At 37.0% G+C, this 27,057-nt stretch overlaps 1 protein-coding gene across 1 annotated transcript in view; it reads right to left on the reverse strand.

Annotated features, from left to right (window-relative positions):
- Window positions 1-2,634: 2,634 nt before the first annotated feature.
- Window positions 2,635-27,057, reverse strand: part of slc22a17 (solute carrier family 22 member 17) — a 38,570-nt gene continuing 14,147 nt past the window's right edge. Inside the window, exons 5-10 of the mRNA XM_028793687.2 lie at window positions 20,355-20,520; window positions 19,989-20,104; window positions 17,669-17,783; window positions 13,487-13,710; window positions 6,264-6,375; window positions 2,635-6,160 (exon numbers count right to left, since the gene is read on the reverse strand). Coding sequence (XP_028649520.1) covers window positions 5,884-6,160; window positions 6,264-6,375; window positions 13,487-13,710; window positions 17,669-17,783; window positions 19,989-20,104; window positions 20,355-20,520 — 1,010 coding nt within the window. The 3' untranslated portion in view covers window positions 2,635-5,883. The remainder of the gene's footprint in view (window positions 6,161-6,263; window positions 6,376-13,486; window positions 13,711-17,668; window positions 17,784-19,988; window positions 20,105-20,354; window positions 20,521-27,057) is intronic.

A 27,057-nucleotide genomic window follows, 5' to 3' on the forward strand; every position in this document is an offset into this window, starting at 1 on the left:
TCACAGAGTTTAAGAAAGAACAGCAGGGTATACAGTATATAGCATTGTACTAAACCAGATAAATAAATAAAGAAGATTAAGACGGTAAATTCAGAGAAAAAGCCTAACAGACAACATAATTGATGGTCTCGCGCACACACACACACACACACACATAAGTTACATGACCATCTTGACAGAGAAGTAAACTGAGAGAAGGGTAATAAAGTCAAGTAGAGCTAAAAGCCTTCCTGAACAGATGAGTTTTGAGTTGTTCTTTAAAAGAATTCACAGAGTCAGCTGACCTGATTAATTTCGGTAGCTCATTCCAGAGTCTGAAGGCCCTGTCACCCATAGAGTGTAGATTAGTGTGGGGCACAACAAGATTAGTAGGCGGGCAGGCACATAGTGATGGAGAAGGTCACTGATGTAGTTTGGCGCGAGGTTATTTAAGGCTTTGTAAGTTATTAGTAGGATTTTATATTCGATTCTGTAAGACACAGGGAGCCAGTGAAGACAGAGCAGGATGGGTGTGATGTGCTCGCTGCTGCTGGTTCGTGTAAGGACTCTTGCAGCTGAGTTTTGAATAAGCTGGAGCTGTGATATAAGATTAGAAGGGGCACCTGCCAGTAGGGAACTACAATAATCGATGCAGGATGTGATAAAAGCATAGACAAGTTTCTCAGCATTACAGAAGGAGAGGAAGGAGCGAACACGGGATATGTTACGGAGGTGAAAGTAAGAAAGTTTCTTAATGTGATTTATGTGGGTGGAATAAGAGAGGGAGGAATCAAAAATGACACCAAGATTTTTTACAGTAGAGGCAGGTCTGATGAGATCACTGCCAAGATGGACTGGGAAGGAGCTCATTTTATTAAGTTGCACTTTAGTCTCAATTTGCAGGAGTTCAGTTTTGTTGCAATTTAATTTTAAAGAGTTCTGCTCCATCCAGGTATTAATTTCACTGAGGCAGGTTGTGAGCCGAGAGAGCTCTGATGAAGTTCCACTTTTAACATTGAAATAGAGTTGAGTATCATCTGCATAAAAATGATAACCCAGTCCATAGCTACGGATAATATGGCCAAGGGGAAGCATGTAAATACAGAAAAGCAGAGGACAGAGCCCTGAGGAACTCCTTGTGTAAATGGTGCTGAGTTGGATCTGCTGTTACCAAGACTAACAAACTCTTGCCTATCAGTCAGATAGGACTTGAACCACTGGAGGGCAGTGCCAGAGATAACCAGCATGTTCTCCATTCTGGACAGTAGGATGTCATGTCTGACCCGAGAGTCAAATGCTGCACTGAGGTCTAACAGAATTAATATGCTAGTTTGACCAGAGTCTGCTGCCATAAGCAAATCATTGGTTACCCGTAGCAGAGCAGTTTCACAGCTGTGACTGAAAGGGATCCATCAAATTATTAGAAGTTAAGTAATTGGTGAGTTGGGAGGCTACAACACGCTCAAGAACTTTTGACAGAAAAGGTAAGTGGGAGATAGGCCGAACACAGTCTTTAAACACTTTTGCTATTTCAAAGGAAACATTGACGATTAAGAAGTATAATCAAAACCTGGTATTTAATTTAGGTCAGCAAACCTTAAACATAATCTATTTAAAAAAAATGGTGTACATTAAACATCTTTTAAGAGTTGAATTGCCAATGAGATGACTGATACTGTAAGCGTTTTCTCCTGTTGTTGCGGCCCAGCTAATGCCTCACGCTATCTTAGAGATGTCCTTAATAGGCCTCCATTATGTCTGCTACACTTACAGCTTCCCAATGCTGTACTTTTATTTAGTTTAAACGAAAAGCATCATCTGAAAAGGAAATAGTTGGTAGAAGCTGTGTTATGAAAAAACAAAGAGTACAAGAAAAGTGCAGTTTGGTGTGCTAAAAATAATGAGAACACATACAGTATATGTTAAAGCCTTGCAAAATACCGTATTTCTTAATGCTTCCTTTCATCTGTTTATAAGTAGATCAACTTCACTGAAGGCTGCCCAGGAGTTGCCTAAAATACCAGTAGATGGTGGTATAGGCCCATAGAGGGACGTTTCTTCACCCTGGAAGTTACTTCCATTTTTCTGGGCTCTGTTGGAAAACATGTCAAGGCTTACTGTTGATGGGACAATGGCAGGGAAGTAAAAGGCAGACAGAAAAAAACAACGTGGGAGTAAAATTTACGAGAAAAACACAGTGATGATCCTCCCCATCAGACAGACAGGGACACAAGGTCATTTAAGACACCCCAAAGATACAGCAGGTTTCTTGTTTTATAGGTTTTTTTAAAACTTTGTATTCTTGCCTCGAACATTTTATTAGTCTAGTGTACCACATTTAAGTTTATCATGTCAGTATCGTTATTCTGGCTGTACAGAGACAATATTAGCACACAAACTCTCAGTTCAATGTAAAAGTAGGAATTACTGCTTATTCTGTTATTCTGCATACAAGCCAGAATTGTACACAAAGTTACTGTTATATTGTATATGTGATAGATGTTCTTATGAAAAGTGACTTAGAAGATTAGAATACAGTTGCTTTCATGTATATTGTTCACAGCTGCAGAATAAATATGTTCATTGACTTAACCCTGTGGCTTAAAGTGAAATGCTTTGGCGAGAAAGCTGTGCTGCCTGTCGGTAATACAAAAATATTTTCAAAGATGTTTTACTTGCTTTACAATGTTTCCAGTCCGTAATACATTTGCAGATATTAAAGTACAACAAGGCACTTGTAGCCTTCATGTAACACATTATTACAAAAAGCAAAAAACTCAGCATTATAAAGTTGTAAAAAATGCTGCACTTCAGGTTATGCTGGGACTTCAGTCAAAGGGTCCATACAGTTAATACTTACCAACAACATAGCTGCAAGCGGGCCTCAAAATAAAAAAACAATTTGTAAATCACTACATGATTTGGACTTCACACAGAGAAATGTATAAAATTCTTTTTCAGTTATGCTGTTGTCTTTTTCTAGAGTAAAATAAAGCCCAAAGACTTTATTCACACCAATAATAATTTAATGTCAGTAGCAGGTCAAACCAAGAACATCAAGGCTGGCCAGTTTAAGCCATCAGTTTTTGTCTTTAGACGTGTAAGCATGTGATTGTAGGTTCACATCTGATCATCATGTGGAAGGAGCCTTCAACGAAGTCAAGAGAAAATGTCAGTTGTACCCTTGAGTGATCACAATTTCATTCGAGTTTAACTTCACTCATAATCAAGATTCCTTTAAATTGCTCATTCATAGCTGCTGGTAGACTCCGTCATTTGATCAACAACTTGTGGTGTCTTTCAATAATTTTCCTTGACTTTTGGCAGATATTGTAGGCATCAGAATGTCATGATGGTAGTTTTACCTGTAAAGCCATTTTCAAAGTCAGTTTTTTTTTTGCCTCGGACATGTAATGCCTATCTGTCTGCACCTCAACTGCGTGCTCTGTGTCTTCTTGTCGAGAACATTTGTTCTTCAATATTAACAAGGAGGGTATTTTTATAGATTGGAACTAAAACAGGCATGAAGCCTGAATGGACCCGTGCCCTATCTCTGTGTCTTTGTCAGTATGGTAGTAGCACACTAAGTATAGATCTAGTATGTCTGTAGAGAACCACTAAAGTATGGCTCTAGTTATTGGGCTGAAGTTGACAAATATTTCTAACATTGGGCCTAGTAAACATTTTGTTTTTTGTTTTTTTCAAAAACAAGTCTTGGCTTCAGCCATAAACTTTTATTGTTTAAAACCCATCCATCTGTATCTGTGTATGGCTCTAATATTTACAAGAGAGAAGTGACATTTGACAGAGATGTAATTGATTCCTGGTAAGAATTTTCTATTTCTTATGCACTCCTCATTTTTAAAAACCAATTATGTAAAGCTCTTTCTTTAAAACTAGTGTTCCATAGACTTAACACAAATTTAAAAGAACGTTAACTTAAACCTACCCAGTAAAGGCACAGATATTTATGTTTATTTGATGATGTGCAGATGTAACTGTCATTCCCTCCAGAGGACCACATGGTATCAGCCACAATATCTGCATATCTCACTGATATTGCAACCTGGAGGAAGGAACACCATCTCCAGCTCAACCTTGTAATGATGGACCTCCGTGTTATCCCAGCTTCTCCATCTATTCAGCACCCCATCTGTGTTCAGCCTGGCCGCTAACTGGTCAGTCACCCAGGGGTGACTGATGACAAGACATTCTTCAACACCATGTTGCTACAGTCTCACAGATTCACTCAATACAGTATCTGCAAGGTCAGACCATATCTGACAGAATATGCAGAACAACTCCTGCTTCAGGCTTTGGCCACTTCTGGACTACTGCAACTCTCTGCTGGTAGACATACCATCATGTGTCACCAAGTCACTGCAGATGGTTCGAAATGCAGCAGTCCAGTGTTCTACCAATACATGTCACTAATCTTTTCAATTCACTTCATTGGCTTCCTGTAGTGGCACATGTTACATTTAAATCCTTGATGCTTGCCTACAGAGTAGTCATGGGCTCAGCACCCATATACAGTATATGTATGATCAATGTATAACCTTGTCCTATAACACATGTTCCCAGCAGTCCCCCAGACTGATGTTAATTCATTTATGTTGACCTCCTTTGTAAGTTACTTTGGATAAAGGCATCTGCTAGGTAAATAAATGTAAATGTTTATTTTTCAGAGAGAGTTTAACTGTCACTTGATTTCCTTCTGCTGAGCAGTTTTCTGTGTGCGCACAACTTCTGGGTCTCAACTCGTAAACACATTTTAAATATTTATTTTTTTTAGTAGATAGGTGTTCTTTAGATTGAAGTATTTATACTCCAAAATATAGCAAGAGGGTGTATAATTTTGTCTGACCTGGCGGTTGTAATGTAACTTGTCTCTTTATGTTGATTATTCCCCACAATGAACTGCTGGACCTCTAGAAGTAAGCTGTCACATTAAATTAAATATATACGATTACCAGAAAACATCAAGGAAAATAGCCATTGTCTATTTTCACTTTCATCTTTCATTTTTTTTTAAAGTTGCACTCATGCTAGGAGAGGGGTTTCTGGCTGAACATTATACTTATTATTGGACAAGTGCTTTTATAAGAATGTTGAAGTGGATATCACATGCCAAAATATAAGCATGATGTAAGTTGGAAGTACGCAACGTTTTGTTTATCTGCGCCCATTGTACCTGTGGATAGTCTAGAGTGCCAGTTCCAATTAAGATTGCTCAGTTGAACAAAAAACCTGATTTTTCTATTTTCTTTCTACAAGAACAGTAACAATAATGCAGACAGGTACTCCATGTCCAGTATATGCTATATAATTTTTTATACAATGAAAGCAATGTGCCAGCTGTGCACTTTTTAGTCTTACTTAAACATTAAACATGAGACTCTCTCTCAGATTCAGCTGCATGTCCATTTTATTTTTGGTGCAGGACCAAAAAAGCTTTCGACACCCTTTCCTTTTTAACGGAAATTAATCTTTATGGTTTGTCTTAATAGGTGGGTCTGCATTTCTCAAGATTGCCAAAATTCAATGTATGTTTTATCAAGAGGCTATAAAACTGTTGCCCCCAACTCATTTTCTTAAACCGGGTCAAGTATGTCTTTTAGTCAGGAGAGCAAAGTACCTGCAATATATTGTACTGTCGATCACTCCATAAAGTGCTTTTTTATAGTGCTCACTATGAAAGGCGCTGTGAAGCTTAAACACAGGCTTACTGAATAATGGATTGCTTCAATATAGTGCCTGAGGTCATAGAATCATTTATTCCTCTTTCAGGTGCATCAGTCTGACACTGAAGATTTAATTGGTGAGCTACTGATAAAAGCTACCTGACTGGTAAGTGTGTATTTTTTAAAACTCCTGTTAGTGTTTTTTTCTGTTAAAAGATATTCAGATGGAAGGGTTAGGAGTGGAAAGTAAAGGGACATTGTCTCTCCTTTTGCGGAGAAGTGAAGGACGACGGTACAGCTCGCCATCCCGTAGTGTTTCAGGCAAAGGCTTTCTCTTACTTTCTGGTAGTAGCATGATGGACAGAATACAAAGTAGGGCCAAAGAGGTGTAGACCACATGATGCAGAAAATAGCCATACTGGTTATGCAGATCCATGATTGGGGAGGTCAGTCTCCCAACTGCTCCAAGTGAGAGGATCAGTCCGACCCCAACTCCTCTGTAACAGAAAATGAATATAAAAATAAAGGCCTCCCACAGCATTCTAGACTTTACTGACCACGTAACAACACCACATCTTCTGCTGCATTTTAGACTCTTACCTAACTATAGTAGGAATGACTTCTGCTGCAAAGAGCACACTCAAGGCTGCAGCTGCATAAGAAGAGAAGAGACCCAGGACAGAAAAGATGGTGATTGCCACTTCATTCAAATCTGCAAAACAAGGGTACATTTAAGTACTTCCATATGAAATGTGCAACATAAGAAAGACTAAGCAGATATAGAAAGGGGTTTACTATGGTGATTATTAGTAAATAGCCAATGATTAGCTGCTTTATTCTGAAATATGTACATTACAAGTATTTTAGCATTTGTGGCATATAGTTTAATGTTTATCTGTTTCAGAATAAAGCCAACATGTATGGTGAGAACCACAAATGTGCTATCATTTAATTTATAATAATAAAGAACAAATACACCTTCAGGCATTAATTTTTGCCTAGTAAACATGTAGCAAGTAAAATCCCCTTCATATGCCAGAGTACAAAGATTAGCTAGAGAAATCTATCATTGCTGGACATCTCTCAAAGATAACCCAAGGTCTGGGTAGCCTTCAGCAATGATGACAGAAGAAAATGTTGCCAATGTGGAGCAATTCATAATACAAAATAACAGGGCATGAGATAAAACACAAAGTATTGGGGTTAGTTAGGGGTCAGCTGAAATAAATTCCAACCATTTAAAACATGAAAAAGATCATGTTGACTCCTGAAATAAAGCATCATCACATACATATACACTGTAGCCAGAATCTGACATAATGAATGTGAACTGGGAGAACCTTGAAAAGTGCTTCAGAAAAGTGTTCGTAAGTGTAGAGAAAACTTCGATGTATTGTTACATACCAGAGTCTAAACATTATACAGAACAATGGAAATACTGTGATTCTCTAATACCAAAGAAATCTAAAGTCAAGGGCAGTCGTAGCAAAATCATTCATACTATATTTAATGATGTTGATCGTGTAGCCTCAATTGATTACAAAAGGCTCACATATAAGGCCATCATTACACTGATGTACTTTGGCATTTGCAGCAGTCAGTAAGGGAAACGTATTGAGGAAAGTTGTCAACCATCCCCACAGTGCTTCAGGACTAAGTGTACCAGCTGTACATTAATTACATTTATTGCTGAAGATGCACTAAGAAACTCTTGATTTGAAGAAATAGCAATTTTACCCTGTAATCCATACCTGCCCCTCTCTGACTACCACCTGACATGCAATTTAAAAGTTACGTCTGTGGGACGTACTTTGCCAATGATGAAGGTATCAAGTCAGCTGCAGGAGAAAGTTTGTGCAAGAAAAAAGATGGCCTAGAAAATCTTTGTGAATCTTTGTGAATGTAATCCTGGAACACTAGTAGTGTACTAGTGTTCCAGGATTAAACTAAAAAATAAATTCGTTTTCCTAATGTTTCTCGGAATATGTCAGGCTCAAAAACATCATTATCACACCTAGTATTTGCCCACGTGTCATGTCTTTGCAACTTAGGAGGAAAATGAATAAGTCTTAATTGGTCGTTTGAACATGAGATAGATAGATAGATAGATAGATAGATAGATAGATAGATAGATAGATAGATAGATAGATAGATAGATAGATAGATAGATAGATAGATAGATAGATAAACTTTATTAATCCCCAAGGAGAAATTCACATACTCCAGCAGCATACTGATAAAAACAATATTAATTAAATTAAATTAGTGTACACCACACAGACTGAAATAAATGTATTAGGGACAACAACACTACTGATATTATGAACTACTGATGACCCAATTCCAATTTTCCCAAATACCTGATACAGGTCTGATTTTGGTGTACACTCTCAAATCTATGTGATATAAAATGTTTTGAAATCAGATACAAGCCAGTTTTGTGTGGAGTACTGAATTCCAAATCCAAACTGATCACAATTTAAGTAGGTCAGATTTTTGGCAGAATGCGGCTTACTGTGCATCTTTTTTGTGCATTATGCAATATGTGAAAACAATCATCATGGACAAATTCAATTGTTCAGCGAGAAATCAAAAATGTTAGTAAATGAATGCACTGTGCTACATTAACTATCAAAATATTGAAAACATGTTCTGCCTCTAAAAAGGTCAAAAATGAATTGACATCAGCAGAAAAAAAACATGTTTGCACTTTACCTGCACAACTATATCAAAACCCACGTGCAGCGCACACTTTTTTCACATATGCTGTGTATACATAAATGCTTAATCCACATTTAAACCATGCAATGTCAACACCACAGTCATCAGATCAAAGTTCTTCACCAGTTACAAATCAGGCATTACCTGTAGTGTAAACTTGGTCTACGTATGGGGAGCTATGCATGAAGTGGTGGTCTGCTTTTTCTGTTGGTCAGTATATTCTCTTTTTCTTTATTCTTCTTCAAAATGAAACTCAGTGAAAGTAACTATCATACTACTGGAGAGATTTCTGATATATCAAGTAACTTGTTACTGTTTACACCCTTACCACCATTTAATGAAAATACAAGATAATAGTACTTTCTACATAATTATATTCACAGAAAACGTGTGGTACTAAAAATATGTTAAATCATTGGTACTGCCAACGTATAACTAATAAACTTTATTTAAATGTTTTGTTTCTTACCTGATGAACTGAAAACTATTCAATATTTAAAAACAGTATTGCTCATGAGAAGTTCAGAATCCTCACATTTCCCTACTTTTAGACAACACTGAATTAATAATTATGAAAATATATTGTAGTTGAGTAGTGTTTTTTTCTAGTAGAAGAAATAAATTAAACTCACCTAAGCAACTGTTTAAATGGCCAGGGCCTGCAGAGCAATTACTATATAGTGGAAATGTAAAATGTCCTGCTCTCTGGAGATATTAAGGAGCAGTGCTAAACTATACAACAGCAAAGTAGAACAGAAGAATTAAAAAGGTAATATTTTTCATGTATACATGTACAACGTACATCCATACTTACATACATACATGTACACTTTCACCATACAGTAATCCCTCCTCCATCGCGGGGGTTGCGTTCCAGAGCCACCCGCGAAATAAGAAAATCCGCGAAGTAGAAACCATATGTTTATATGGTTATTTTTATATTGTCATGCTTGGGTCACAGATTTGCGCAGAAACACAGGAGGTTGTAGAGAGACAGGAACGTTATTCAAACACTGCAAACAAACATTTGTCTCTTTTTCAAAAGTTTAAACTGTGCTCCATGACAAGACAGAGATGACAGTTCCGTCTCACAATTAAAAGAATGCAAACATATCTTCCTCTTCAAAGGAGTGCTTGTCAGGAGCAGTGACTGTCACAGAGATAGAGAAAAGCAAACAGATCAATAGGGCTGTTTTTCTTTTAAGTATGTGAAGCACCGCGGCACAAAGCTGTTGAAGGCGGCAGCTCACACCCCCTCCGTCAGGAGCAGACAAAGTAAGCTGTTGAAGGCGGCAGCTCACACCCCCTCCGTCAGGAGCAGACAAAGTGAGACAGAGTTTGTTTTTCAATCAAAAATCAATACGTGCCCTTCGAGCTTTTAAGTATGCGAAGCTCCGTGCAGCATGTCGTTTCAGGAAGCAGCTGCACAAAAGATCACAACGTGAAGATAATCTTTCAGCATTTTTAGACGAGTGTCCGTATCGTCTAGGTGTGCAAACAGCCCCCCTGCTCAATCCCCCTACGTCAGGATCAGAGAAAGTCAGCGCAAAAGAAAGAGAAAAGTAAGCCGGGTAGCTTCTCAGCCATCTGCCAATAGCGTCCCTTGTATGAAATCAACTGGGCAAACCAACTGAGGAAGCATGTACCAGAAATTAAAAGACCCATTGTCCGCAGAAACCCGCGAAGCAGTGAAAAATCCGCGATATATATTTAAATATGCTTACACATAAAATCCGCGATGGAGTGAAGCCGCGAAAGGCGAAGCGCGATATAGCGAGGGATTACTGCATGGAGTGTTCTAGAATGAGAGGGCTGTCTCAAGGGTGAATAAACAATGTTATTTTCATTTTTATTTTTTGTCTTGTGAGCTGTAATAATAGTTTAACAATTAAAATATCAATTTTAACATTGATATTCTTTGCTAGTTAAATTTGCAAAACCTTTTCTGAAGTCTATGGCAAACATACAGTGTGTGGCAAATAGGCTCCCAAAGGGAGTTTACCAAATTATTTGCACTCCTGGGGGCAAATTGCTATGTTTACGTCTTTAATGATCATCCATCCATCCATTTTCCAACCCGCTGAATCCGAACACAGGGTCACGGGGGTCTGCTGGAGCCAATCCCAGCCAACACAGGGCACAAGGCAGGGAACCAATCCTGGGCAGGGTGCCAATCCACCGCAGGACACACACAAACACACCCACACACCAAGCACACACTAGGGCCAATTTAGAATCGCCAATCCACCTAACCTGCATGTCTTTGGACTGTGGGAGGAAACCGGAGCGCCCGGAGGAAACCCACGCAGACACGGGGAGAACATGCAAACTCCACGCAGGGAGGACCCGGGAATCGAACCCAGATCCCCAGGTGTCCCAACTGCGAGGCAGCAGCGCTACCCACTGCGCCACCGTGCCGCCCTCTTTAATGATCAACTGTAGTGATATATAAGAAGGAATTCTCCAAAATACAAGTACATTATATGCCAAAATATGGCATATTTTACTTTACATTAAATTCCGATGACACCTTACCGCAATATCTCTGAAAAGGATGTTTAATGATTGAATCCATCAATCCAGGGATTTGTCCATCCCAGCAAGCATTGGGCACAAGGCTGAAACAATCCCTGGACGGCACAGAAGACGGTATGTGAGACTTTTAAAATGTATCGTGTCATTACGATCGGGAATATGTGATGCTTGAATATGAAAGCACCTCGAATACATCTGTATGTCGGCATTTTGCTTCACCACATCGAACCATTTATCAAACATCGAAGCACATACACCGATCTCGTAGGGTCCGCAAAGCGGCTTTCTGTCACATGTAGATAGTAACCAGAGACTCTGACATCACTTTTAAACTTTTAGCACACTAGGCCCCCTTGAATATTTGCTGGTACTGCAACTCGCGCACGCATTGCATTAATTTCTGAGGACCTGCTAAGAGGACGCGTCAAATGAACGCTGGGAACACGTGGCAGCCATAATGCGTGCGCGTACACGTTCTGAGCAGTTCTGTCCAGGCCTGTTTTCAGCCTATTACCCAGTCCTAGTGATATAGACTTCAGTCACCGCCACACAGAAACAGGTTGAGAAGGCTCTAGAATCTACATACTGAACTCAGTCCATTGAGGGTGACAATGAAAGCACCTGAATACTAATCTATGAGTACATTTTCTAACTTTTTTTAAAATCTTTATTCTAGTTAAAGGTCATGGGGGCCCAGAAGCTTATTTCAAAAGCAAGAAAGGAACCAACCTTGAGCATAGCACCAAATTATCAGAGTCCACTGAAAAATGCTTGCAACTTTTTTGGTCTTTGGCAAATATCTTGCAGGTAGTCTAACTAAAAAAATCCAAATTCCAATTGTATACCAACATTTTTTACCGGTTAGCTTTTTTTCAGACTTACTGGTTTTGAATCTATTTATTACTACATTGTTATTATAGGTTCTTATTTTTCTGCATAAAAGATGGTTGCATTGTTACACTAAAAACACTTTTGTACACTTGCAAACAAAACTCCAGTAAAATGCAATTTAACAATTTGAATAAACTACTTCTGACTATAAATTAAACAAGTTTTGTAATAATTTGTCCGAACAATTTATACAGATTTTAGAAATCCATGTTATAATGTTTTCTTAGAAAATCTACCTCTCCTTGCATGTCACACGTCAAGTATTACATACTTTTTAACTCACCCACACTCTCTGGATACTGCAGATTAAGTCAGGGTTTTATATTTCTGCAGTTAATGATATAGTTTGTCAAAGGGTTTATCTTAACTACATCTGGCGCCCATCTTTACATCTCTTGATTCAGAAATAATTTGCGTACAAACCACTTTGGAACAAGCATATCCATATTCCTCATGTATTTTTTTAATTCATTGTGTAACAGTATGAATACATTTAACAAGGATCTTTAAGAAATTATCAATGAAAGAAACTTATGTAACTTCAAAACAATAACAAATTAATTTTGTATTCATCTATTTATCAATTTTTAAAACCACTTAATCCAATTCTGGATCACATGGTCTATCCTGGTAATATCAGGCACAAGTCAGAATTCATCATTGGTTAAGAAGGACACTGCTGAAGTATAGGGTTTAAATAGACAACTCCAAGAACAATTATGTTTTGCTTCTACTCTACTATGGCTTGCGCCATTAGACACCATCCTGCTGGCAGCTTAATCTTCTTCCAAGTCACAAGTCCTTTGGAGACAGTAACAGGTTTTCCTCAGCAGTGTTTCTCTACTATATTACTTTACAGAATATTGGATATGGGCGGCACGGTGGCGCAGTGGTAGCGCTGCTGCCTCGCAGTTAGGAGACCCGGGTTCGCTTCCCGGGTCCACCCTGCGTGGAGTTTGCGTGTTCTCCCCGTGTCTGCGTGGGTTTCCTCCGGGCGCTCCGGTTTCCTCCCACAGTCCAAAGACATGCAGGTTAGGTGGATTGGTGATTCTAAATTGGCCCTAGTGTGTGCTTGGTGTGTGGGTGTGTTTGTGTGTGTCCTGCGGTAGGTTGGCACCCTGCCCAGGATTGTTCCCTGCCTTGTGCCCTGTGTTGGCTGGGATTGGCTCCAGCAGACCCCCGTGACCCTGTGTTCGGATTCAGCGGGTTGGAAAATAGATGGATGGATGGAATATTGGATATGTTTATTATTTGTTAGTACGGTGTTGAGGCAATAGTGTTTGTGTGGAAGGGGTTGTGAATGCTTTTTGTAGCTACTGCAAAGGTGTAGATTGTGTAGACTACAGGCCAAAGCTATCAGGAAATTTTTGTATTATATTCTTTAAACTTTTGAATAAAGTAATTCCCACTATTTCTGATTTTACTTTGCATGTAAAACTGTGAGATTCTCATTTTGTACTGTTTGAAAGATTGACATCTTAGCTAACATTTAACACTACCTTCTCAATACCATGTATCTTTGCTTTCCTCAAATCCTGTCCATGCAAATTTACTTCTTAGTGGCTTTCTGCCCTGTGAGCATATTACCCAGGAGTTCGCCTAACTAGGCACACATTTAAAGATTAATCAAAATAAAGAATCAGCCATACACACAATAAATCTGATAGTAAACTTACATTCAATGAGCCCAAGCAACACCAGTGAAGCAATGCCTGTCAAGGTCATGGTGAGAAGTAAAATGCCTCTTCTTCCAAATTTATCAACAGTTAAACACAGAAAAAGACAAGCCAGTCCTCCCATGCCAGCAGAAAGAAGATATGAAGAGTAAAAACCAGTCTGGGAACCTCGAACATCTCTTCGAAATGTACCGTAGCAGTGATGAATGCCATGAGAGATGAAGCTGTAATCACATAATATTTCAGTATGAGCTTGTTACAAATTCATTCATTTTGGACAATAATTACTGTATAACACTACTGTTTTGTCTCAATATGCAAATGTTTCTCATCATTTAAATCTATGCAGACAATATATAATTACACTAACGTACAATTAGACAGGATGCAGGGTTTCAGACTTAAAATCACATAACATTTGCATTTATATTTCATACTGTCCACATATCTGTTTTACTAGTGTTTAATAGTTATTCTACTATGGTTTCCAAATTTCAGATGTATTGGTAAAATTAAAAAGATAACTAGTGCATTTTTCAAATTCATGTTAGTTCTTCACAACCACAGAATTAAATTTCCATATTAAACTGTGTTCTAAAGTGAAGTTTTTTTTCTTCACAACTTTAAAAAAATCTGGAGTGTTTTTCACTCAATTTTCTCATATACATTGAGATTATATAATAAATTGTATGAATATGTCAACTTGTGAAACAAAACATGTACCTATTCAAATTTCAAGTTTATTTAATAGTTCTTTTACCTGATTAGATACATTTCCAATTGCGGTGTTATTTTGTGTTAGTAATATGTCAGTTCCTTGCAATGTAGTTAATAAACTGTTACTAAATACAGTATGATGAATAATGAGATATTCACAAAATTATATATTATTCTAGCCCTGTCTTTAACTCTGTTTATATGAAAAATCAGAGCGTAAAACTGCTGCCTTTGAGATGCTGTTTTCTCTCATTTTCATATAAAAACTTAAATGCAGGTATCGTTTTAAAAACGTTCAGGCAATCAAAAAATACAGAAAATGAGAAGAAATGTCAAAAAATTCACTAACTACAAAATTGATGAAAGATCAAAACATATATGAAATACAATTTGTTGAATTAAACATAAGGACAAAGAAGTAAATGTGTAGCCCAAATCCGAAAGGTACAGTATGTAAATTAAAAAATTTTCAATTTTAAAGAATATCTATACTTTAATTAAAATGATATATTACCAGAAAAATTATAAAACAATGATTTCATTAATCATAATATGATCTTAATTAGTTCAAACAACCACCATAATTACAGATAAAACAAAATTCTTTCATTGACAAAATAACGTGTAACAATGAAAAAACAAACTTACCAACTGATAGTATTCATATATAGCCAATCATATGTGATAAATATAGAACACAAATACTAAGTTGCGTAATTTCACCAATGAATTAATAAGCTTTTGTGGAAATTCGGAGCCAACACAATGAAGAAAATTTCACAAACACTATTAAATCACTAAAAGTACTGTATTTTAAGCACAAAACCAAAATAAGCAAAAAGTAAATTTAAAAAAAAACACAGCTCAAAACAATTGTGGAACACAATTTGCCTTAAGAACGACAGTAACAAGTACCTAAACATTGAAATATGATCATTTGTTTAACAGATAAACCTGGTTCAACAATATCACAGAATCAACTGTCAAAAAAGCAGATTGAAATGTTGTCAGTCAATCAAAGTAGTGGAGTAAATTCTAGAAAATCTCTAGTTCTGGGTAAAAAAAAATAGACCCAAATTTGATGCCCATAAAAATGTCAATCCCACGAGGCAATAAACTTTTATGATACCAGATGTGTTCATAACAAATGTCGGAGTTATACTTCTCTATACTAACTATAGTTACAGTTATTAAGGGCATTGATGAGTGACAATTTGCCAGTCTTTTGTAAAGCACCACAATTAAAGCATAAAAAATATGGATTGTTCTCCACTCAACTTTCTTTATACCTGTTCAGGTAAAGTAGATATCACTTTCGGTTGTCCTTTTATAATGAAACTTCATATCTGTGTGTTTCTTGCTAAATTGCAATCACTTATTTTTGTTTATAATGCAAGTTTATATGGCAAAGAACTAGTTCCGGTAATCCAATCAAACTGAAATTTCAAATCTGACTTTTTTTTTTTCCAGTCACCTGATCAAGGTCAAATTGTACATCTAATGATAAGTAATGATCATACAAAATTGAAATTATATTTATATAATGGTAGTAATGCATATGTAATAGTGCTGGTACCGGTTAAGATATCTTTTCTGGTTATCCGATTACAGTGAAATTGTACATCTATGTGTTTCTTACCCTAATTAACGATAATATAAAATTTAAATTATTTTCTCTTTTTATAATGCAATTTCACATGAAAAACTACTATACAACATTTCAATTAATTGTTTATTTAAACTATGTACCAGTTTATCAGAAAATTTTTGAAATGTGTTCAGGTAAAGTACCAATTCCAGTTGACGTATATTGCCCAACAGTTGATAGAAAACTAACATTTTGATATAATACCCATATGCCAAATTTCATTTATCTAGCTCAAAGCGTTCTCAAGTTATCATGTTTCCATACATACACACAGACACACACACACACACACACCCCCACACACACCTAATTGCAAAAATGGTCAAAACGTGTTCAGGAGCGCATGAAAAGTGGAGAGTCATCAAAATCTCAAGGTCAAATATTTATGCGATTTCTATACTCTATTCTACGTATATGAGAAAGTAAAAGTACTATGGCCATTTGTGACATTTAAAATAGATACAAGGACAAACTTTAAAGTATTTTTTTTCAGACCTCAAGAAAAACAGCACCAAGAATCTCTAGAATATATTACCCCCTTTTGTTTTACAAACATGAAACAGGGAAGACATGTTTTCTTAAACTCAAAACCTTTGCCATTTCATAGTAGATGTACTCTGTTACTTTTTTGCTCTTGTTTTTACATTTGATTTATAACCCTTGAAACCCATTTTAACTTGTAAGAATGGGTACAAGTACAATATGTTTCAAAATTTCTAACACAATTTCACTTTAGAACACTATTTCATATAGCAAATTAACATGCACCATGATTGTGAAGAAATAACTTCAGATTAAAAAATACCAAACTTATACTTTTATAAGTCCTAAAACATCTAGTAAAACTGCTTTATTTCCATAACATGATACAACAAGATTAATAAAATATATATTACAACACATAAGAGTTACAGCCATTTCAATGAATTGGGAATTCTATAATAAACTTTGAAATATATGTCATGCTAAATATATTAAACATAATATAATTTATATGTTTTATTTTTTCTTCAATATAGAATTGCTGGGGCGGCATGGTGGCGCAGTGGGTAGCGCTGCTGCTTCGCAGTTAGAAGACCTGGGTTCGCTTCCCGGGTCCTCCCTGCGTGGAGTTTGCATGTTCTTTCCGTGTCTGCGTGGGTTTCCTCCGGGTGCTTTGGTTTCCTCCCACAGTCCAAAGACATGCGGGTTTGGTGCATTGGCGAACCTAAATTGTCCCTAGTGTGTGCTTGGTGTGTGTGTGTGTGTGTGTGCACGCCCTGCCCAGGGTTTGTTTCCTGCCTTGCGCCCTGTGTTGGCTGGGATTGGCTCCAGCAGACCCCCGTGACTCTGTGTTAGGATATAGCAGGTTGGATAATGGATGGATGGATAGAATTGCTGCTTCTTTAGGGGTTTAATTAAATTTCCCTCATTTTAATCTTTTACTTTTTTTCTTTTATCATATTCAGAGTAAATTTAAGCTGGGAGCTTGTTCGATATGATGTTAGTTTTTTGAGATTTTCATTTAAGATCTTTTGTTGTTATTGTTAATGAAATATACCAGTATTAAAAGTACCACTTTTCTTTATAATATATTTCACTTTACTACCATTTGTAATATTTTCACAAAGTTTAGCATTCCAGATTTTGTATTTCATAATATTTAAATTTTTTGCATATGCCCAGAAATGCCACATTGATTGCTTCTATCAAACTGAACCAAAGTGTTGACTCAGTATAACATGCACACACATGCAGAGCATTCTAAAATGAACTGCATCTCTCAAGACATAGCATTTAAACCATTTACAGTTACAACAGACTCAGTTTTTCCTTACGAAGTGAAACCTAGAATACAGATGTTTCTCCAGATATTCCGACAGTGTAGCAGTTTGTTAGCAGCAACTTCCCAGGATGCCACTGATGATTCAAACAAGGTCACCGAGTCTAGTTCTAAAATGGAAGTTAAAAAAAATGGTAACTCTGAACATAGTACTGCTTTTACACAGAATATAAAAATAAATTACAAACTAAACAACATGAAGGAAGGAGTTATGTGAAATAAATGGCAGATATGACAACATGTAAACCTATACGTTTGTCTTGGTAATATACATGTCACAGACTGCTTGTATACTATATATATATATACAGTACTGTGCAAAAGTTTTAAGCAGGTGTGAAAAAATGCTGTAAACAAAGAATGCTTTCAGAAATATAAATAATGATTGTTTATTGTTATCAATTTACAAAATGCAAAGTGAGCGAACAAAAGAAAAATCTAAATCAAATCAATATTTGGTGTTACTACCTTTTGCCTTCAAACCAGCATCAATTCTTATAGGTACACTTGCACAAAGTCAGGGATTTTGTAGGATTCTAGTCAGGTGTCTGATCAACCAATTCTACCAAACAGGTGCTAATGATCATCAATGTCACACGTAGGTTGAAACACAGTCATTAACTGAAACAGAAACAGCTGTGTAGGAGGCTTAAAACTGGGTGAGGAACTCTGCTACCAAGGTGAGGTTGTGGAAGACAGTTTCATGTCATGGCAAGATTGAGCACAGCAACAAGACACAAGGTAGTTCTACTGCATCAGCAAGGTCTCTCCCAGACAAACATTTCAAAGCAGACTGGGGTTTCAAGATGTGCTGTTCAAGCTCTTTTGAAGAAGCACAAAGAAACGGGCAACATTGAGGATCGTAGACGCAGTGGTTGGCCAAGGAAACTTAGTGCAGCAGATGAAAGACACATCAAGCTTATTACCCTTCGAAATCGGAAGATGTCCAGCAGTGTCATCAGCTCAGAACTGGCAGAAACCAGTGGGACCCAGGTACACCCATCTACTGTCCGGAGAAGTCTGGCCAGAAGTGGTCTTCATGGAAGTGTTGCAGCCAAAAAGCCATACCTCCGACGTGGAAACAAGGCCAAGCGACTCAAGTATGCATGAAAACATAGGAACTGGGGTGCAGAAAAATGGCAGCAGGTGCTCTGGACTGATGAGTCAAAATTTGAAATATTTGGCTGTAGCAGAAGGCAGTTTGTTCGTCGAAGGGCTGGAGAGCGGTACAATAATGAGTGTCTGCAGGCAACAGTGAAGCATGGTGGAGGTTCCTTGAATGTTTGGGGTTGCATTTCTGCAAATGGAGTTGGAGATTTGGTCAGGATTAATGGTGTTCTCAATGCTGGGAAATATAGGCAGATACTTATCCATCATGCAATACCATCAGGGACGCATATGATTGGCCCCAAATTTATTCTGCAGCAGGACAACAACCCCAAACATACAGCCAAAGTCATTAAGAACTATCTTCAGCGTAAAGAGGAACAAGAAGTCCTGGAAGTGATGGTATGGCCCCCACAGAACCCTGATCTCAACATCATCGAGTGTGTCTGGGATTACATGAAGAGACAGAAGGATGTGAGGAAGCCTACATTCATAGAAGATCTGTGGTTAGTTCTCCAAGATGTTTGGAACAACCTACCAGCCGAGTTCCTTCAAAAACTGTGTGCAAGTGTACCTAGAAGAATTGATGCTGTTTTGAAGGCAAAGAGTGGTCACACCAAATATTGATTTGATTTAGATTTCTCTTTTGTTCATTCACTGCATTTTGTTGATTGATGAAAATAAATGATTAACACTTCTATTTTTGAAAGCATTCTTTGTTTACAGCATTTTTTCACACCTGTCTAAAACTTTTGCACAGTACTGTGTATATATATATATATATATATATATATATATATATATAATATAGACCAAGAGATAATGGATAATGTCTCTAGCATGTGTTCTGGGTCTTTACCCAGCAGACTGTGCCTGCCTTGACTCATTCTGGGGATGGGGAAGCAGAGTGATTAGAAAATCAAAATTATCCAAGAACTTAGCTCACCCTTAATGTACTGTACATCGTAACAATAAATCTCTCAGTCAAATACACTTCAAGAATCTGCACAGATTTGAGTGAGGTATATCACAGTGTTCATGTTTACATGCATAGTTTTCAATGAACAAAGTATTTCTTCTGCAAGTAAAATTCAGTATTACTACTAAAGAATATTTTTATACAGAGTATTATATACTGCAATTGTACTTTTTTTCTAATATGGTTGATTATATCAGATTTGCCAGTGTATGCTAATTTTATAACTTACCTCTGAACAATTCCTCATCTCTACTATCAGAAAATGACTGAAGAATTTCTTTGGCTTTCTGTGGCCAACCAGACACCAGCAGCCAACGTGGTGACTCTGGGAAAACACCTGGAAGCCTGCAAAATGTGTAGTATGCATTACTCTTACAGTATGTGCCGTTAACCTTATAGGAACAGTAAGAATTATAAATAGCAAAATCAAAAATATTAAAATAAAAATCAGTTCACTCGGGCATATGCATGTGAAATATGTTTAAATGTCAATACTTGCTATATATGGGCTGTAAACCTAAATTATAAAGAGTCATTTTGCAAAAAATCCAATACAAATGCTTTCAAATTAGAAAATAACATTATACTCACTTACCCATAGCTAAGAAACAGTGCCAGTGGTGCCACAATAGCTCCTTGCAGTCCCCTCCATGATTGACATCCAAGAGCTACACCCAGTAACAAAAACTGTCCAGAAATAGTGAAAAGTCCTGCTATCATAGTCCCCATAAGTCTACGTGCTGGGTCACAGAGCTCCAGCCCTGTCAGGAAAATAGAAATAGATAAGTGCTAGTACAAAAACAATGGAAGAGTTAGAAGGAATTTCAATGACACTTTTAATAAGACAGTAAATGTGTAGGATGAATAAGGTGAAAAGGCTATGTAAAGAGGGGAGAATCTGGAGTATAAGAATAACAGCATAGTTAATACAACAGACAAGGTCAGCCAAGTTACACATCCTGCAACTAATTCAATGAAAAAGACTCCATGCTATACAGTGATAAATTGGTATGATAGCTTGTTTTAATGACAGGTAAAGGACAATAGCAGTTGTAAAACTGGTAAGAGTTATGGCGGATTAAGTAGAATTATTATCAATGATACATGAAATATTTTATAGTAAAATTAAACCAGTTGGTCTGTATAAAGACAAAAATAGTAATTGTTTATTAAACCAAACCGGTTTAACTTTCAAAATAAGTACTCATAGACCAGTGATCACAAGCTTTGTTTCCTTAATAACCAAGGTGGACCACAGTCTACTGAATCTGTTCTCTCCACCACTCATTTCATGTGTGACTTTGAGCAACTCACTGAATCTGATGTTCTAAGACCACGGTTTTCAAACTTTTTTGAACAAGTACCACTCCGCGAGGACCAGTAAACTGAAGTACCACTGTCAATGAATTGTTAATTTACACCTGTGTTGTTTTGAAGAAAAAGTCACTATCATCACTATAATGACTATAATTATTAAACTAATTAAGGAAATGGGTGCCCACGCTAATAAAAGCCGGCTTGGAGTCTTCCACGCGTTTACAGTAGTATACTTATACTATATATGATTATATGCAATATATTGGCATTCTAGCAACATCGATTCGTGGAAAATAAAGGACCACACGAGTACCACTTGGCATGACTTGAAGTACCACCAGTGGTACGTGTACCACAGTTTGAAAACCGTGGTTCTAAGACGCACGTGTAAACAATATATGTAGCAGCACTCTGACACAAAAGGTAATGATACTGCCACATAATTTTAGGATCCTGGATTTAAACCCTGTGCCTGGACTTTGTCCAGGTGGAATTTGCACATCTTTCCCATTTCTATATGGGTTTTCCTCCAGGTACTTCAGTTTTCTGTCTGCTTCCCAAAAACATGACGCTTAGGTTAACTGATGATTCTAAATTGGGCCAACTGTGAATGCAGGCCCTGTGACTGACTGCCTCCCTGTCCAGAGTTCTTTCCTGCCTTGTACCCAGTGCTTCTGGGGTAGGCATCAGCCCCCTGTAAACCTGTATTGAATTATGCAAGTTAAAGAATGAAGAGAGATAGGGAATGTAATACAGCCTAACATATTCTGTTGCCCATGGTAAACATTTTTATTTGCCAAATAAGTAGGCAAATAAATAAAGGAATGAAGAAAAATTGTTCACAATATAATTGCTCAAATTAAATTAAATGGTAAATGATCTTTTCTAAACTTGTCTTAATGATGACACTAAATCTGTAATATAATATTTTTATTATGAAAAGTAATAAACTGGTAATAAAATGTTCTCAACTACATGTCATTAGACTGCCTTATCTAGAATCCACCAATAAGATTTAACAATTGGGTCAGCAGCATTACAGCAATTACAAACAAAATCTTTGACAAATCAGGGACAACCTCATAGAAAATATTCTTGGCTAATTTTTTCTTTTAATTGACTAAAATGTATTACACTAAGAAATTATGAGAAAATGCAAGACTAACAGAAAAAAACATATTTGTATGTACTGGGCAGAACAGCCAGTTTGTTTCTATATGAAGTATTGCATACAACAAAGCTTAGCAAGCAAAAGGAAAAATGTTAAAAAAAATATATTTGGAAGGGATTTGAATTACTATTGGTTCTTTTTGGGAAGGTCAATTAACAGGAATGTTTAATCAGTACAGAGAACAAATGATTTCTATACTATACAATCTGGAAAAAGGATGGCATAATATCTATTATGAAAACTGCACGTTATCATTCTGCTCGCTAGTGAATGTACCTATCCTTGAAACCTAAATGTAGCTGCCAGAATTTTTAGCCAACATTTAAGTATATTAAAATTAATACTTATTTTGATATCAAATATTCTCCACTGAATTACTGCTTTAAGTGTTCTGAACAAACACAGTGTTGCTTGAGATTGTAACTATTGATTGATGGTAATCTGTTCTTGGCCTTTTTGCATCATTATTAAAAATTTAAAAACATTTAACATTTCTTTCTTATAGACTGAAATACATTATTTAATACTGTAATTAACCTTCTGCGCATTTTTCTAGTCAGCTTTTAGAGAGACATTTTTACATATTTCTTTAACTTAGGAGTTATCCAGGACTTATTGTTGGGGAAAGTTTGATCTTCTTTTATGGAATGACTAAATACTCAAAGAAGGACATATATCCTGAAATGTGGATGCAACAATGGTGACCCTACAAACAACAAAATATCAGATATAATTTTTTAGCTCTTAGTGCTTAATTGAAGAGGATATGTCATTAATAGTTAAGTGCCCTTTTATAAAGGCCTGGTGCATTGCTGAAATATGACAGTTACAGCATTTGTTGCTGATGAAGATGTACACTCCTCCTACCTCTACTTCTTATTCTCTAAATCTGCAGCCAAATTGGGTGTCAATATTTAGTGAGATTCTCAAAATGAAACCTGGACAGGATTGAAAATACTCGAGTAAGAGTTAATCTGCTCTTTTCCTAATACAATATTTTTACTTCCTTTTCTATAATCCTTTATTTCCATCCATCCATCCATTTTCCAACCCTCTGAATCCGAACACAGGGTCACGGGGGTCTGCTGGAGCCAATCCCAGCCAACACAGGGCACAAGGCAGGAACCAATCCCGGGCAGGGTGCCAACCCACCGCAGGACACACACAAACACACCCACACACCAATCACACACTAGGGCCAATTTAGAATCGCCAATCCATCTAACCTGCATGTCTTTGGACTGTGGGAGGAAACCGGAGCGCCCGGAGGAAACCCACGCAGACACGGGGAGAACATGCAAACTCCACGCAGGGAGGACCCGGGAAGCGAACCCAGGTCTCCCAACTGCGAGGCAGCAGCGCTACCCACTGCGCAACCGTGCCGCCTCCTTTAATTCCTTTACTCTTAAATGCACATTGCTCTATACACACTTCAATGTCGGGAACTTATATATGCCTCAATAAAATGGACTAGGTAAATTATCGTTGTCTTTCTCACTTTCAGTTAAATTTTCTGGTGAAGGTGCTGTGGGCAATAGGGTTAGGCATGCCAGATGCTCCTTGGATTATACCGAACATGCAACTCTGGAGGTTAGCATATGGCATTTATGAATGCCACACAATCATTAGTTGAAGCCTTCCATTCACACTAAAAGATTACCTTCAGGATTCACCATGTGAATGTCTCAGAAATAAGACAGGAATAGAAATTGATGAGCTATACTCAAGTGAACAATCTGCTGTTAAAACATTTTGTTGTGTTCTAATATGCCAGAATATATTCACTTCTAACTGAACACAAAGAAGAGTACAAAAAAAAAACTTTCACATTGAAATTAAGTAATAATGTAGATTAGCAGGGCCATCCCTAGAAGACTGAATGGCTCCTCTGTTATAGCCACAAATGTATACAGTATATTGTTATTTAATCACCATTGATGTGTGATATTATGTGATAAAAAAAATTCTGAAATTACATTTCTTAATGCAATACCTAGATTCATTCATTTAATCTGGTTAATTTGACTCTGCTTCACATGTTGTTAATGAAGGAGCATCAAATGAGTCAAAGTCTATTAATAGTAGTAACAGGTCACTGGAGTCTGCTTCACTTGACTGTTTCCTATTATGTTTCTTGATAATGATCAACACACACCAGAAGAATCACCCTGACAAAAATACGAAAGCACAAACTGTCATCAATAATAATTATAATTATCATTTACATTTATATAGCACATTTTTCACTACTCAAAGCGCTCTCCATGCAGGGAGGACCTGGGACAGGAACCCATGACCTCCTTACTGCGAGGCAGCACCGCTACCACTATGCCACCTACATACTCTGAAGATAAGCCACTGATTCTTTGCTGCTCTTCCACGACATTAGTTGTTGAACAATAACATTTGCCAGGCAACATAGTTGCTAGGAATTTTTCTTGGTGTTACATCCAAGCACATAACAAGAAACATTAAACAACATAATATGCAATACATGACACCATCACATTATATACAGTGTAAACAGATATATATATATAAAAAAATATAGTAAAATAGAACTGCACTCCCACCCCAATAAAATATCTGGTAAATTCTATATTAAATAAACATAATTTTTGTTGAAAGGAGGACAATAGAAAGAGACAGATGAATCAGAGAATTTGTTTAACCAATACAGACTTGAGCACCACATTGACCTTCACTTGGTCCCACTGTGGTAGAGGCTACAGGAGGATAAATACCCAGTCCTGGCTACGTTACCTAGAAAATATCTAGCATCCCCAGCCTCTACTGTCCCTGCTGTATTGGGAAAAATGCATTAAAATGACTAACTTAATGCATTACTTATTTTATAAAAGGAAAAATACTAGTGTTACTTTAAGAAATGTTTTTTTAAATATATTTGTTTTACTGTTTCACTATGGAAACTTGTTCCTGCCACTCAAAAAAGTATATTATTATTGTTGTTGTTGTTCTTGTTACTGCATTATTTTGCAGAAGTATTGCTATTCGTATATGTATGTGTACTTTTCTACTTTTATTTTTCTATTTTTATGCTGCTGCTGAAGAATGTGAATTTCCCATTGGGATTAATAAAGTATCTATCTATCTATCTATCTATCTATCTATCTATCTATCTATCTATCTATCTATCTATTCTTTTCAAAAGATGTTGTCTGCTGAGATCGTAACATTATGCTTCTGTCATCTGGTGAAAACTAATAAAGAAGAGGTTAAGCACGTGTATCATGGAATCAAGTGAAAAGAACTGACCAGAAATTACAGGCATGTATTTATTCCTTAATTTGCTGATGAGTAAATTTAATCCACCCAGTTTAGAGTCACTGGGAGCCAGTGATCATCGCAGCACAACTTGGTGTAAGGCAAGGCCAGTGTGTGGAATAATGCTGTCTGGGTGCAAAGCACATTTTTGATGTCCTTTAGCCACAACTACTGCTGATTCCATGCATTCATTGGATAATATTTGCATACATTAGCAATAGGGTAAACAGGCATCATGGGTAAATGTTAGAGATAATCATTATAGTTTGATTTCATTGAATTTTTGATGAAATTAGGCTAGTAAGTTTAGTTCAAGGACATAAATATAAGTTACAGGTTACAGAAAAACAAACTATAAGGGTGCTGTTACCATTATTGTAAACAGACTGGTAGGTTAAATACTGAACTACCCAACACCACAACTGTAAGTGTTATCATTCAAGTCTGATGTAATTTTATCACTTGTGATATACGGTAGATTCTTTTTACAGAAATGGGAAATACAAAACTCACACACACACACAAAAAGCTGCCATGTATTTTCCTAAATTTCATTCTGTAAATTGCACATCTTTCTGAGAGACGCATTTGGCAGTGATGATTCTACTGCAAGCACCTTTGAAAACTTACCATCATGTGCTGACCAATTCACAGATGTCCTGGATTGCAAATAATCTGAAGCCAGCTTGTAACTATTATTCATGTTTATAAGGCTGCATCTGCCTGATAATTACAACTTGTATTCATTTTGCAGATTCAGGATATATATCAGGAAAATTAATGCCAATATCCATGGCGTGACATGTGGCATTGAGATGCACATACAGTAGAGCCTCTGGTCATAAACGTTTCCGAACACGTACAAATCGGGTTACGATCAAAAAGTTTCCCAAAATTTTGCATCTGTTCACGACCACATGCTTTGGTGGCGAACAAAAACACTGGCGGCCAGCTTCCCTACGCGTGTTCGTACGCACCGATGATTGCCCATTCTCCGTTTCCCATTTTCTTTTGTTAGTGTATACAGGGCCAAACAAAGCAGCTGATGTTGCAAAAGGAGTTACAATGTTAACCAAACAAGGGCCTCAACTGCTGGAGGAGGTGGAAAAACTGTTGCTAGTGTGGTAGAACAAGAAGCAACTTGCAGGGGATAGCGTAAGCGAGGCGATCATATGCGAGAAAGCCAGGAAGATTCATGGCGATTTGCTGAAAAAAATCCTTCTTTGAGTGGCAAAGGTGAGGAATTTAAAGCCAGTAGAGGATAGTTTGAAAAGTTTTGCATGAGAAGTGGCATTTTTTCCCTGTGCTTAAAACTCATAAAAAAAAGTGTTTACAGCGAGCGGTTCATAAAGATCTAGCGCAAACTCTTACAATGTTAGTTTTCTCTGTTGTTCAAGGTTTTCTCAGTGTTATTCAATGTTTTTGCATTTAGTTCACTATTACACTGTGCATTCTATGGTATAATGAATTATTTTTGTGCTTAAAAAATATATATTTACATACAGTCAGTTCGTATGGTCTGGAA

Source organism: Erpetoichthys calabaricus, chromosome 2, assembly GCF_900747795.2.
Source record: "Erpetoichthys calabaricus chromosome 2, fErpCal1.3, whole genome shotgun sequence".
Taxonomy (NCBI): Eukaryota; Metazoa; Chordata; class Cladistia; order Polypteriformes; family Polypteridae; genus Erpetoichthys; species Erpetoichthys calabaricus.